The sequence below is a fragment of the Poecilia reticulata genome, linkage group LG6 (assembly GCF_000633615.1).
Source record: "Poecilia reticulata strain Guanapo linkage group LG6, Guppy_female_1.0+MT, whole genome shotgun sequence".
In the NCBI taxonomy this organism is placed as follows: Eukaryota; Metazoa; Chordata; class Actinopteri; order Cyprinodontiformes; family Poeciliidae; genus Poecilia; species Poecilia reticulata.
This window is the reverse complement of record NC_024336.1, coordinates 13,137,354-13,150,081: the sequence shown is the minus strand read 5'-3', so window position 1 is coordinate 13,150,081 and position 12,728 is coordinate 13,137,354. Positions and strand designations below refer to the sequence as shown.

General features: G+C 37.3%; 1 protein-coding gene across 1 annotated transcript in view; it reads right to left on the bottom strand.

Moving 5' to 3' along the window:
• Nucleotides 1–1,039: 1,039 nt before the first annotated feature.
• The window catches only part of hgfb (hepatocyte growth factor b), a 22,904-nt gene continuing 11,215 nt past the window's right edge, over nucleotides 1,040–12,728 (bottom strand). Inside the window, exons 8-18 of the mRNA XM_008411263.2 lie at nucleotides 12,052–12,217; nucleotides 11,812–11,945; nucleotides 10,230–10,323; nucleotides 8,255–8,385; nucleotides 7,432–7,461; nucleotides 6,871–6,985; nucleotides 6,188–6,262; nucleotides 5,942–6,091; nucleotides 5,738–5,844; nucleotides 4,944–5,086; nucleotides 1,040–4,447 (exon numbers count right to left, since the gene is read on the bottom strand). Of these exons, the coding sequence (XP_008409485.1) occupies nucleotides 4,268–4,447; nucleotides 4,944–5,086; nucleotides 5,738–5,844; nucleotides 5,942–6,091; nucleotides 6,188–6,262; nucleotides 6,871–6,985; nucleotides 7,432–7,461; nucleotides 8,255–8,385; nucleotides 10,230–10,323; nucleotides 11,812–11,945; nucleotides 12,052–12,217 (1,325 nt within the window). The 3' untranslated portion in view covers nucleotides 1,040–4,267. The remainder of the gene's footprint in view (nucleotides 4,448–4,943; nucleotides 5,087–5,737; nucleotides 5,845–5,941; nucleotides 6,092–6,187; nucleotides 6,263–6,870; nucleotides 6,986–7,431; nucleotides 7,462–8,254; nucleotides 8,386–10,229; nucleotides 10,324–11,811; nucleotides 11,946–12,051; nucleotides 12,218–12,728) is intronic.

Here is a 12,728-nt window from a genome sequence, read left to right as displayed (position 1 = left end):
GTCATCATTGACACCATAATTACTATAGTATTTATAATTTTTTTTCAGATTTCCGATAGAACAGAATATTTTACTTTGTTTTTAGGAAGACCAAAAACCTTACTTGTTATCCAATACAGCACAAGGTTTGAATGCAAGATTTGTTTTCCTAGCCACTTTAAGATTACACGGATGATAGCAGTTGTCAAATAAACTTTTAATGTTGCACGGGGTATTTGCAATATTTTTACCAACATCTGACTGAGTACTAAAATTTATTGTGAATTCACGAGTGGTCTGTCCTCTTGTCTACATTTCCATCCAGTCGACCCACAGATGAAAGCAAACTTCTAAGACATCGCCTCTCTTTGATGCCTCGCAGCTTCAATAACAGCATTTGTTGTTGAGAGTGCTTTTTGTGGGTGTGCGTGTACATTATTCTGCTTGTGTGTAAATTRTGTCAACATTAGCAGTGAAGTCTCCTGCTTGTTCCATACGGTCCTTCAATGCAGCTTCAATAGATTCAGCACGTAACCTCCAGCTCACAGTTCCAGCTCTTTGACCTTTATTCATGCAGAGTCTCACCTGCTCGGAAACACACAGTTGAGCATACACGCTGATATATCTTGAATCTGSCTCTTCTTGTCTGTTAAGCTGAGCAGGTGAGAGAGAGCATTCCTGCTTTGTTTTATTATTTGATCAGCGATCGCTRAAARGCTACGGCTATTGGTGTGTGTCGCAATGTGCGTCAGTGCATGTCAGTGGATGAGGGTCTGGCATATATAAGTAGGAATATGAATGTGCTCGCCTGTTTGCTCTGTGTATCTATGGAAGGGAGATGAGATTAGCAGAGAGTTCCTACACGCTATAGAAGACTGTGTGCTGCTGTGGTGCCATCTTCTGGGGAAGAAGTGCAACGTCTTATTAATTATACAGTGAAGAAGGAAAGTGGTTAAGACAACACATAATTGCTAAAGGAAGAAGGTCCGGTAAGGAATATGACATTTAGAGAATGATATACATTAGTCTCCTGGGGTAACAAAATGAATGGGAAAAGCCATCACTAGGTAAACTGTTTATTCTTAAGCATAGTGGGTAAGTGGAACCTTACAGCAAATGTACATTATACAGAAAACATAAGGCAATACTGTACAACATGTAGACTGTAGCAGCTTGCAGCATATTTCAGTGCCAAAACACATGTATACAAGAAAAACTATTTTATCGCATTTGTACATAATTAATATGGATATGATGAATATCAAGTTTTGTAAATTTAAGTGTCATTCCGATAAAACAGACATACTCCTGGTACATAAAATTTGACTGACTTTGTGAAATTAACATTCGGAGTGGAGGGACTAAGGATGTGTCGTATTTTGCCTGCACTGATGAATCAGTCCTGGCTAAACATCGATCTGTGCACGCAGTCATATTCAATGAGTCGCAACGTACGTTGCAATGAAGTTTGTTTTGTCAGACTAAAAGTCCTTTCTGAAAATAAGATTTAGCAGATATAAAACATACTTTTCATTGAGCCCACATTTCTGCATTAAAAATTGTTTTTTTTTTGCTAAAATTTCAAACTTTCATTAACTGTAAGCAGAACATTGGGATAATTAAAAGAGACAGTTTCAGTAACTTAATGAWCTGAGTTACTGAAACTTTTCAATTATATTCTTATTCATTAAATATGACTACATTACATTATCTCCTTGTGTAGATGGTTTTTTTTCTCAATCACTACTGCAGAAATGGACAAAACAAAACAGGAATAACCACAATGGTTCAAAACTTGAACTATTGGAAAATGTACAGAATGAACCTATGAATATACATGAATGAMAACTTAAAGTTAGGCACTTCTTTCATTTTTTTACACAGAAGAGATCACATATGTACAGTCCATGGTGCTAAGATAACATTACAATGTAGGATTTTTTTAATCTATTAATTATGAGACAGAAAGAAGTCAGAAAGTTTCCACTGTAAAAAAAAAATCACTTTAATTTTTTCTTATATCTCCTTGATACAACATTCATGTTTTCATTTTGTAGATCTATAAGACCTAAATTACACTAAGAGTGTCACAAATACACTCATTTAATAACTATTTACATGAAGGACTTGTTTTACTTCAGCCCCTCAGAAAYGGATGGAGTGCCCTTAACATGTCCTACCACAGGTTGGTTTTCTAATTGGCCCAACATTTGAACCTCTGCATTTGGTATTCAATTCATTCAAGTAATACCAGGATTTGAGAATTCACATACACACATCTAGAGTGGACACATGGAAAGTCTGCAAAGGTTGACAGATCTCATACAGAATGGAAACCTGAGAAAAAGAAGTTTCAAAGAATGATACAATAAGAATGATAAATATATTATACAAACTAACATGGCACTATGTGAAAGGATAATTGCCCTACAAACCTAATTGGCTAGGCTTCGTTTGGTGGCAGCCACTGCTGTTACGGTCTGAAAGTTAGTGGCACTAGCGCTGCTTTCCGGTTTTATCGGAAATCGGAAACTCGAAGCTCAGTTTCACGTCAGACCCAAGGTCACCCAAGGTCAGTTGGAATTTCAACATGGCGACACCCACAAACATTGTTAACAGTACCTCTAACAAACATCAGCTTTAGACTTTATTTTCCGTAAGCAAACATCACTTTTAATTTGTTTAGTTTATAGTTGCAGGTGCTACATGTAACATTGAATATAGACATGCTTTYGCATGTTTGTCTTTTAAAATAAACATCAGTAACACTTTATTTGAAGTGTGATTGACGTGACACTGTCATAAACATGACATAACTGTTGTGAACATGATGGGGTCTTCATTAATGCTTGTTGTCTTGAAGGTAAATAATGACATTTTTAAAGCAAAGCTGCATTAAAACTCGCATCAAAAATACATTAAAAGTGTCAACTTTGCAATAAATGTGTCATTAACGAATGACACTTTATGACAACATTAATTGACATTTCCGAAGAAACCTTCATGTTCATGACAGGTGTAGTGTCAGTCTTATGCAATCCCTTCCAATAAAGAGTTGCTCCCAGTTTCCCAGCGGGAAATCTGACAACGGAAGAAGTTTCAATTGATTTTTCTGACTGGGAAGTCAGAATTTCCCAGTTCAGAGGAAAACATGAACACAGTCAAGTCTCTTACGTCCCTTTGGATTCAAATAACTTCTGCACTTTGAGTATGACTTTTCTTTTCTGTGATTCTAAATCCGCTTTGAACCAGATTTATCAAATTGCACAACTTTTGAGGAGTTAAATTTTTATCTCGGAAGTCTACAAAATTTGCCAAAAACCTTTTTAGCAAAGAYGAGATAGGCATATATGTTCATTTAAATTGTAAATGGTTTTCACATTGGAACTTTACCATGGACGCCATTTTTTCTTTCTTATTGTTGAATCATGCTTCATCAATGAAGCAACTAAAGCCTTCTATATATATTGCTCTAAGTTCTTTGGTAACTTCCTGAATATACACTTGTAGTAATTTTGGTAGGCTGGCCACTGCTTGTCAGGTTCAGCTTTGTACAATGTCTTGGCAATTGTAGATAATTATCATTATCAAAGTTTTAGTTCCTCATCTGTTTGGTCTGGGCATCGTGTGTTACAATGTATGATATATTACTGTGCTCTGTGTTGACAAACACAKACAYATGTGGGCATGGCTAGAGATACTGAACTTAACTTTCCAAAAATATTGTGATGAATCAAAGTTAATTCATGTCTTATCCAGGTGTTAACTTTTTCACAAAGGACCAGGTTGGTCTGGATGCATGAATAATTTAAAGACTGCTTTGTAAAATTAACTTTGGCCGTCTTATCTGATATTAATAGTTGTTCCAGGAACCGAAACAGGTAAGGTAAAAGGGGCAAATACTTTTTCGCAATCCTGTTTGTATTTTTTGACTCTGGTTCTGACTGACTCCTTTTCTTATGTAATAACTGTCTTTTATCGAAACTRTTCTCTCTCTAGATGGTTCAAAAATTACATCATGTTACATGTCTACGATATGAGAAGTAATACGTTTCCATCTTTGTAATAAACCACTAGTTATTGACTCCTTGTACTGAAGTCAGTATGGTATTTGCTAGTGATTTTAAAGCCATCATCACTGCAAGTGCTTCCTCAGACTTTCATGTTCAGCTGCAGACCCCACAGGTATCTGAGTCACAGAAACCAGATGTCCTGAGTTAAAGATGTCCACTGGAGTTAAAGAAGAGAGGGTCTAGTTTTAATTTAGTCCCCTAGTAGTGATTTGTTTCTAAGCAGTGTCAGAGTTTGGGTTATATCGAAAGACCTTGTAAATCCACTGTGTGTAGAAGGGGACATTAATGAAAATGCCAGGCTGGTTGGCTCGAGCGCAGCCTCTGCCATGGACACTGATGCCAACAATAACTTTGAGATCACCATCTTGACACACAAGAGGGCCCCCATAATCTCTCTGTAAAAGAAAAAAAAATACATTGACTATTATTCGTCATCCGCAATTGAGCTGTCATCACTGTTAAGCTTTCCAACAAAGGTAAATGGAAAAAAAAAAAGTGTTTAACATTCTCAGTGACAGGCGGCACCATCATGTTCAGATCTGTTACACAGTCAGAAACCTCAGACAGCTTTGGATAGCTGATGAAATTTGGAGCAACAGTCTCCAGCTGCTCTGTTTACAGCAGACTGAAATCTAAGCCAGTGGATTCAAGAAACATTTGTTTGAGATTTAGATCAAACTTGGCTTAGAAAGCACTGTGTTGGATCAAGGCACTAAAGTTCTTGTAGATTCACAATGGGAGCATTTTTTTTAAATCTAGATCTCAATGCCTGTTCTCATTTACCAACACGATTGCCATGACACTTTCTGACCTCAAAATAAAATGGTTAAGTAACTCGCCGATAAGTAAGGCAATAAAAAATGTTTCCAAAAACTGTTTCTGTTCATGTACCTCACAGACTCCCTCGTTCCTTTTCCCCCCTGCACAGATCTTGGTGTTGGTTATGTGGAAGTTCCCTCTATGCATTTCTCTGCACCTATCATTTCCAACAATGGGCAAGTCCACTGCCTTTAGGACGTCATCATGACCAGTACCTAAAAAAAAGACAGAGGATCCTAATTATTGCTGTTTTTTTACAGTTCAAACAGCATAACAGGACTGCAACTATTTTTTAGAAACATTTAGGTATACCTGTTCAATGACTTATTAACTTAAGTCACAAATGAGCAAACTTCRCAGCAGCAACTCAATGCATTCAAGCATTAGACACGGTGTGGACAACTTGCTGAGGTCAGAGGTGATTGGTCAGATTGGTTCAAGAGGATTAAAAATGCAACATGAGCTCAAATAAAGTAACGTTCATTGGATTAATGTTCCTTAATCTACCTTTTTAATTTCAAAAACTGGTAGGGTAAAACATTTGTTTACTTTTGAATGCAACAGAAAATGAAGAATGCATTAATAAACAGGGAATGATGGGAGTATTAATACATTTGATGAATATGAAGATACAATTCAAATATTTGTTTTGGTTTTTTTTGCATTTGAACTTAAGGCCACTTAAAGTGAACCCTTGACTGACTGGATGATGCAAATTAACCCAGTATCTTGTGTYATTTTACACCCAATTTATTCTCTTTTCTTGGCTGTCCTGGGCACTGCAAATGCAACATCATATGCAACAATCCCAGGAGATGAGGGCATGCATGCATACAACAGCTGTGGTGGGTTTAACATATGAATACCTTTTGTCTCTCCCCATCCATACATTTTGCACATGGTTCCCTCTGGGATGGAGCATCCGGCCACAGGCAGCTGAATTGTGTGGACGTTGTCTGCAGGACGGGCGGGCCTGGACATACAGTAATTAATGCGCATTATTCAGATGCAGCAAACAGAGATTTATGCTTAAATAAAACTGGGATTTTTTTTTTTTTCCAAGCACCTACTTTGAGAGTCTCAGGAGGGCTAAGCTGGATCCATTGGGGCCACATATCACTTGAGCTATTCTGACTTCCTGTCTCTTAGGTCTGTCAGGAGATCCTTCTCGAAGATCAGAGACTCCCAGCCACACCCGATACTCGCTGAGGTCTGGGACACTGAAGGAACACAAGGCAAATAACAATGTTGAGTTGAAAARCATTTCAARCTTTAATTGGCAGTGGGTGGAAAGTAAAACAGAGCAAAGAACTTACCAGGAGGAGAAGCATTGTCTGTCAGTAAGTACCCACTCCTCTCGCACAAGAGAACCTCCACACCAATGCACCGATCTGGGAATAACACAAAAGCCAAATGTGACATGATGGATGAAACCAAGTTATCTGRAGCCTTTTAGATTTATTATGTGATTAGCACTAACTGCATTATAAAATAAAAAAATTCAAGAGCAATCTCTACCCCCTCCACATATCTGGTGTCACTGGTATTCAACTAATTAAAAATAGATAAATTATGTGTTGTGGGGTTTTTTTTCTCAAAATTTTACATTTTTTAGATAGTTTTATTATCTTTTGACAGATCCCTAGTTAATTTTCAACCTGAAACAAACTTCTTGGTTCAATGAAAATAAGTTTGGGCTTAGATGTAAACAATCACTTCAGTTTGGTGACAAAAAGGCTTRGCAAGGTGCTGATTTTATCTTGYCACCAGTGAAGATGAGGAGGATGTTAAGGGAGATAAAACAAACTCCAAATTGTTCACACATCACACAGTTAATGTTTTTAAACCCATTTYTGGAGTTAGTTTAAATTGTTTGCATGCAAAAGTTGGATTGAAAAGTAGAAAAGAAAAATAAAACCCATCTAAAACAGTCATTAACTAAAAAAGAAGTTTTTTCCTGATTGTGGGAGGAAAACATATAAAACTGAAATGTTTTTACCCTTTCTGTATGCTAACCATCCAGCTGCCGTCTGATATGCCAACTGGAGCTCCTCCCACAATCCTGGTTCTTTTATGGACAAAACACCTCACAGGGGTTGGCTCAGCTACAAAGACTGAAACACATGAGCACAAACGTGCACACATTTGAAAAAAAAAAAACATGTTTCTTTTTTAACCTTTTTAGAGAATATAGACTTACAATACATGTAACTTAAATTATAAATATGATTGCAATGTCACAGGTTAATGATTTCTTCTGACATGTTGCTTAAACAGTGACTATAAAAGGCTCTTCATTCATAATAACATAACTAAATGCTTTTACTGTTATATATATTTTCCAGTATCCTATTGGTTCTATCTGTCTCAGGAACCGGGGATTCGTACTTTGTAGTACATATAATAAAAAAACTCACAGACACAAACGCACATGTAGCTGTCACTACAACAAAATAACWTTTTGCATCTTGTACCATGATGATAGGGTATAAAAAAAAACAAATGCTGAAGAAACACAACCATCACTCGCTCGGCTGCTCATAGAGACGCAAACACTCACCTGGTGGAATGCTGTTTTGCAAAGCATCACCTGTAGACAGGAGAGGAGAGAAACATGTTGTCTTACATTAATTACAAATATTAACAAGGTACAAGGKGAGAGCTGACAGGAAAAAGTGCTGTCAGGTCTCACCTGACAGTATTTGTGAGCTTTGTTGAGCTCATAAAATTACAACCCTCTTTGTGSATTAATAAAGAAAGTTGATTGGATGTTGTGAGACTTTGCCACATTAAAGAAAATGTAAGCACTTTAACAGTTTATGGTATTTRTTTGAGGGAAACCAGAGTAACAGTTGTAAATTTTGGTAAGTAGCTAATTTATGAAGAATAAGACAAATCTGATTTACTTGAATAGCCTGCTTCCTTGCCGTTTCTTTTTTGAGTTCTCCCATTTTCCTGCAGTTAAAGATTTTTTTATGTCTCTACTACCCATTATCAGTATTTGGACAGAATTATACATCTTTGGTTATTTTACTGTGTTTCATCTAATGTTGTCAAATCTGACAGTAATATTAAGGTTTCTCTCTGAGGCTTAGTGTGACAGGGAGAAAATTGGAGGTTTTAGTTTGATTCCAGCAAATGTAATGAGTTCTGAATATTCTCTAACACTAATCTCTGAGTGTCGACAAGCGGGTCCACTCCAAACTMAGGTTATTTTTGTAATCATATATGTGAGATGACAAACCTCTAAGAGAGAAGCTATTTTTTTTACAACAATTCTTCATCTGGAAGAATGATAAACCTCAGTTTTCTCATTATGTGYGAGTGCAAGAGACATTGTTAAACTTTGACGGTACTGCGTGAGCACATGTTCATGCACTTACAAGGTTTTACGTTGCAGTAATCCCAGCTAATGGCAGAATTGTTGGTGAAACACCAGGGACCATGTTTGTCCTTATCAGGATTTCTGCAGAAATTCCCCTCTAGGCCAGCCATCAGCATGCCCCTCTCCCCCCTGAACAAAGACAAAGAAAAACATTGTTTAAATTGGACGTGGACAGTTTTTCTAAAGAAAACTTTTTTTTTTTTTACAGGAATATGTTGTAATTTGTGACTTCCTATTGAAAAATTGTTCCCAAATACAGTGAGCACTTTTATATAACAAAGCTGCATGCCAGGAATGCAGGTAAGCTCCATGGAAGTGAACAGTGTAGGACAGATAGCAGAGAGTAAACAGTCAGCCCACCAAAATGACCATAACTGTTCTTTGTGAGAATATAAGCTAAGATAATGTTATTACAGTGTTTTTGTTTTGTTTTTGTTTTTTTATCTGAGACCGGTTGTCTCCATCATGTTAAATCAAGAGCTGCTCTCTCCAGTTGACCCTCCTGCATTTTTAACTTTGATAATTAGTTTTAGCTGATAAAGTTTAAGTGGCATGACTGATGGTGTTGTTGGCATAACATTTTGACTGCTACATTACTGAATACATAAATCCTCTGGAGTGAAATACAGACAAACTACATGGAAAAAAAAGTGGGACCTGCTAATACAAAGCAGGCTAACATAGTGAGATGCCTGTATGAAAGAAGGTTTTGGCATATGTTTGTTTATGTCGGTCTAACAATACTGCTCAGTCAGAACCAGAACAAGGTCTATCTGAATACAGCCAGAATTGAAAGATTTCTACTTACAGGTTTGGTTACAAGCAGTGATGTGGTGAAAAGTCCTGTTTTGGTAATTCAGAAAATAAGTTACCAATAATATGGCCCAATGCACTTAACTAATTGTTTAGTGTTATTTGATTGTAAAGTTTGAACTGCATGACACCAAGCACAAGGCGTGTTCATTTGTTTTCATTGTTTAGCATGTTGTATGGTTGTGTATGGGGGTATGGAGGTCAGGTTAAAAGCCTGTTAATGTTTTATTATGAAAACAGGTCTCCCATTTGCGGTGCCAAAAAGTGGTTGGCAAATGGTTGCTGTTGAATTCATGTTAAACTTCTCTGTTAGGCTTCTCTGTATATACAAGATAAGAAGATACTCAATAAATAAATACTCACTAAATCCTCCATCATTTACATTTTATGCAGACGTATTAAACTCATGAGTGTCCTCTTGTAAGATTTTTAAAACCAAAACCAAAATTCTTTCTTATTCCAAATTTAACAACAGCATCAAAACAACACTGCACAAAATAATGGTTTAGAAAAAAAAAGCAAGCATGAGTTCCAAATTCTATGTTTATATGAGTTATATTTCTCTCACTGTGAGTTCCTGACCATGACTTTTGACCCACAGGCAGGATTCCAGGCAGTGGATCTGAGTAGCTTTGAAGTTGTTACAAAGGGGACCTTAGGGTCAAATGTGAGGACTGAAGTGTATATCCCTCCACCAAGTTATCCCTAGGAGTCATTCTTGTTGAGTTAGGTCATCTTTGGGGGAAACAAAAGTGGTTGTTCATGAAGAAGCTAGTCACGGTAGCCATGTTCTCCTCCTGGAATCAAGAAGCTCACCATGGTGGGCTAACAACAGAATGACTTATGTAAAGGTCAACGTATGTTTCCTCTCTCAGACCAACATGGTTAAGGTCTGCACAGATGGTTCTTGGAAATATCCGAAAATGTTTTTTAACAAAAGGCATGTCATTTTCAAAGTTTTGATATCACTGAGCTGTTAAAAATCCTACAAATGTTACAAAGCTTTCTGACGATTAATGTCCTTAAAACGTTTTGCTACATCTTTGTTTTTATGCAAAGGTGCATGTATGTGATTTATTGGCAGAGCAGGTCTGTGTTTTACATCATAAAATTTGGAAACGTTATTAGGCAGGGAAGGAGCAGCGATTTGGTGGACTGACCTGTTGCTGTGGTCTCTCCAGGGAGCGCAGGGTAGGTTTGATCTAGTCCTTGACTGCTCTCCTTGGTAATTTTCTCCAAAGCCTAAGAAACAGTCTGAGTTTGATCGCAAAAGTGGGGAAAAAATGAGAAAGGGAATTCAGATATTTATTTTATATTTAAAACATACAAAGCATGCTTAAGAAACATCCTTTGTTTACTGAAATCTTTAATTATTGTCTGCCTATTCTGGGTTGCAACTAATGTTGAATTTGCAGCAAATAAATTACTAATGATATAAAATTGTAAACAGAAACAAAAAAAAACAAATAGTTAATCGTATGTCTTCCTTCATACTTCTTGAATCGTTTTTAACTTTTTTTGAAGTCCCAACGAACTAAATGAACCACTAAATGAAGTGGAGGTAGAAATACATGGTTTTAAAGGTGGGACGTCCAAATGACTTCTTTTAATTTGATACTATAAGAAGTTCAGTTGAAAGTGGGCAGAGCAAATACAAAAATTAAACTTGCTGGCCTACATATAAAACTCTGTAGAGAACTACTGAAAACAACTACTGCCCCACTGGGGCACATAGTGGAAGAAGCAGCTTCCTGTAGAGATTTGTTTCTTTAAGATAGACTTCATACGGAGTTGGATGGAGCTAAATACATAGAATGAGAAGATCTGCTGGAGGAGGCAGGAGACTTTAGAATGGGACAGAGGTTCACATTCCAACAGGAAATTAACCCAAAATCTGTGGCAGGACTAAAAAAATATAGATTTTTTTAGTTTTGTTTTAGAATTGCTACTGATGTAATGCAATGTATTTGCAGTATAATACACATTTGGTGTGAAACTGTACACTTAATCACTAGAATATACAAACTACTGGAAAAATATGGAAAATTGTTTTTAACAAACTGAACCCTACCATACCAAAAAATATATAGCTTTCACATTAAACTATGAAAACTCCTTTGCTTTAGCTATCATGGCTGGATCTAGAACACACAGAGATGGGAACACAAAGTAAGTCATCCACTAAGACTCCTTGGAGAAACGTTCGACATAAATAAGTTATTAAGCTGCCTGTCATCCTACATTTCATTTCTACATGGGAATGTATTCAAACCTCGAGGGTAAACCACAAACCAACCTCAGAGTCAGTTTTTATGCAAAGCCGCAGAAACTAAAAAATATTCCTGAAAATCCCTTGAGAAATTGAAATGTGTGTAATCAGCCATAGATCTACATCTCTCCCTTTCAGAATCTCTTGGTATCGCAGAAAGAATCTGAACCAAGACTAATCCCCCAACTTCATCCTTTTCCCTGTCCAGTGAGACCAGACCATCCCTAACTGCTGTCAGATTTGATTTATGTGAGACGTGGTGGTCAGTTCTTCCCACAGTCCTGTACGATTACAATTTTCCACAGGGATGCAGAGGACCTTGGTCACAAACCAATATGTGTGGTACAGGGTCTCATATGATTTCTGCAGTGTACAAAATGTAAAGATCGCCAAATATTCTTCTGTTTTAGGCTGAAGAAACATGCTTTTCCCTTGCTGCTGTCAGCATCAAATAAAGCTGTCAAGTTTCTCACCGCTGACAGGACTGTTCTGGACGCCGCACTGAGGGATGTGGGTGCAGAACATTGTGCGTACTCTTGGGTCTGTAGTGAAACACCAGGGGAATTCTTGACCATCTGGATTTCGACAATAGTTCTCTTTCAGGTCCCTGGAAAATAGTGAGTTAAAAAAAGGCATTGTGTTATCTTCTCAGACCTGAGTGCACACTGGTGGGTAAGTGCGTGGAAGGCTTTCTTGTGCAATTTTTCACTCACTTGCAAGGATAAGCTTCAGGTAGGAATGTGTGGTTATGTGGATACTGAGAATCCCAGCGTTGGCAGGCGAGTCCGCTGGGCGTCATGTCCGCTGTGCCTCTGTAACCCTCTCCTCTGCCCTCATAACACTCGGTTGTCTCCGCCTCAGGACTTTTAGGAGGGGTTTCTGCAATAGAGTTTAAAATATTAAGTCTGTTCATTAAGGAACATCGAGCTGATTTGTTGGAATGCATGCTGATACACAGTAACAAGAAAAAGAAGAGAGTGATGTTATTTGGACTGGCTGGTGGGAACTCATCTTAATCCACTTAAAACTATATTCCACTTGATGTGTCAGTCTGATTCTGTAACTGAYGCTTCTATGCTCAAAAGAACATGTTCAATCTTTCTCAGTTCTTTGCCATTTTTTATGGCTAAATTTGTGGTACAAGTTCTAGCAGTTGTACTATTTTATTGTCTTTTATGTTTTCTATTGTTTTCTAGTATTGGTTGCTTGCATTTTTGTGCTGTTTCTGTGGAGCCCTTTAATATATATATATACTGCTCAAAAAAATAAAGGGAATACTTAAACAACACAATATAACTCCAAGTAAATCAAACTTCTGTGAAATCAAACTGTCCACTTAGGAAGCAACACTGATTGACCCGACGAGGGTCCCCATTGTCAATCAGTGTTG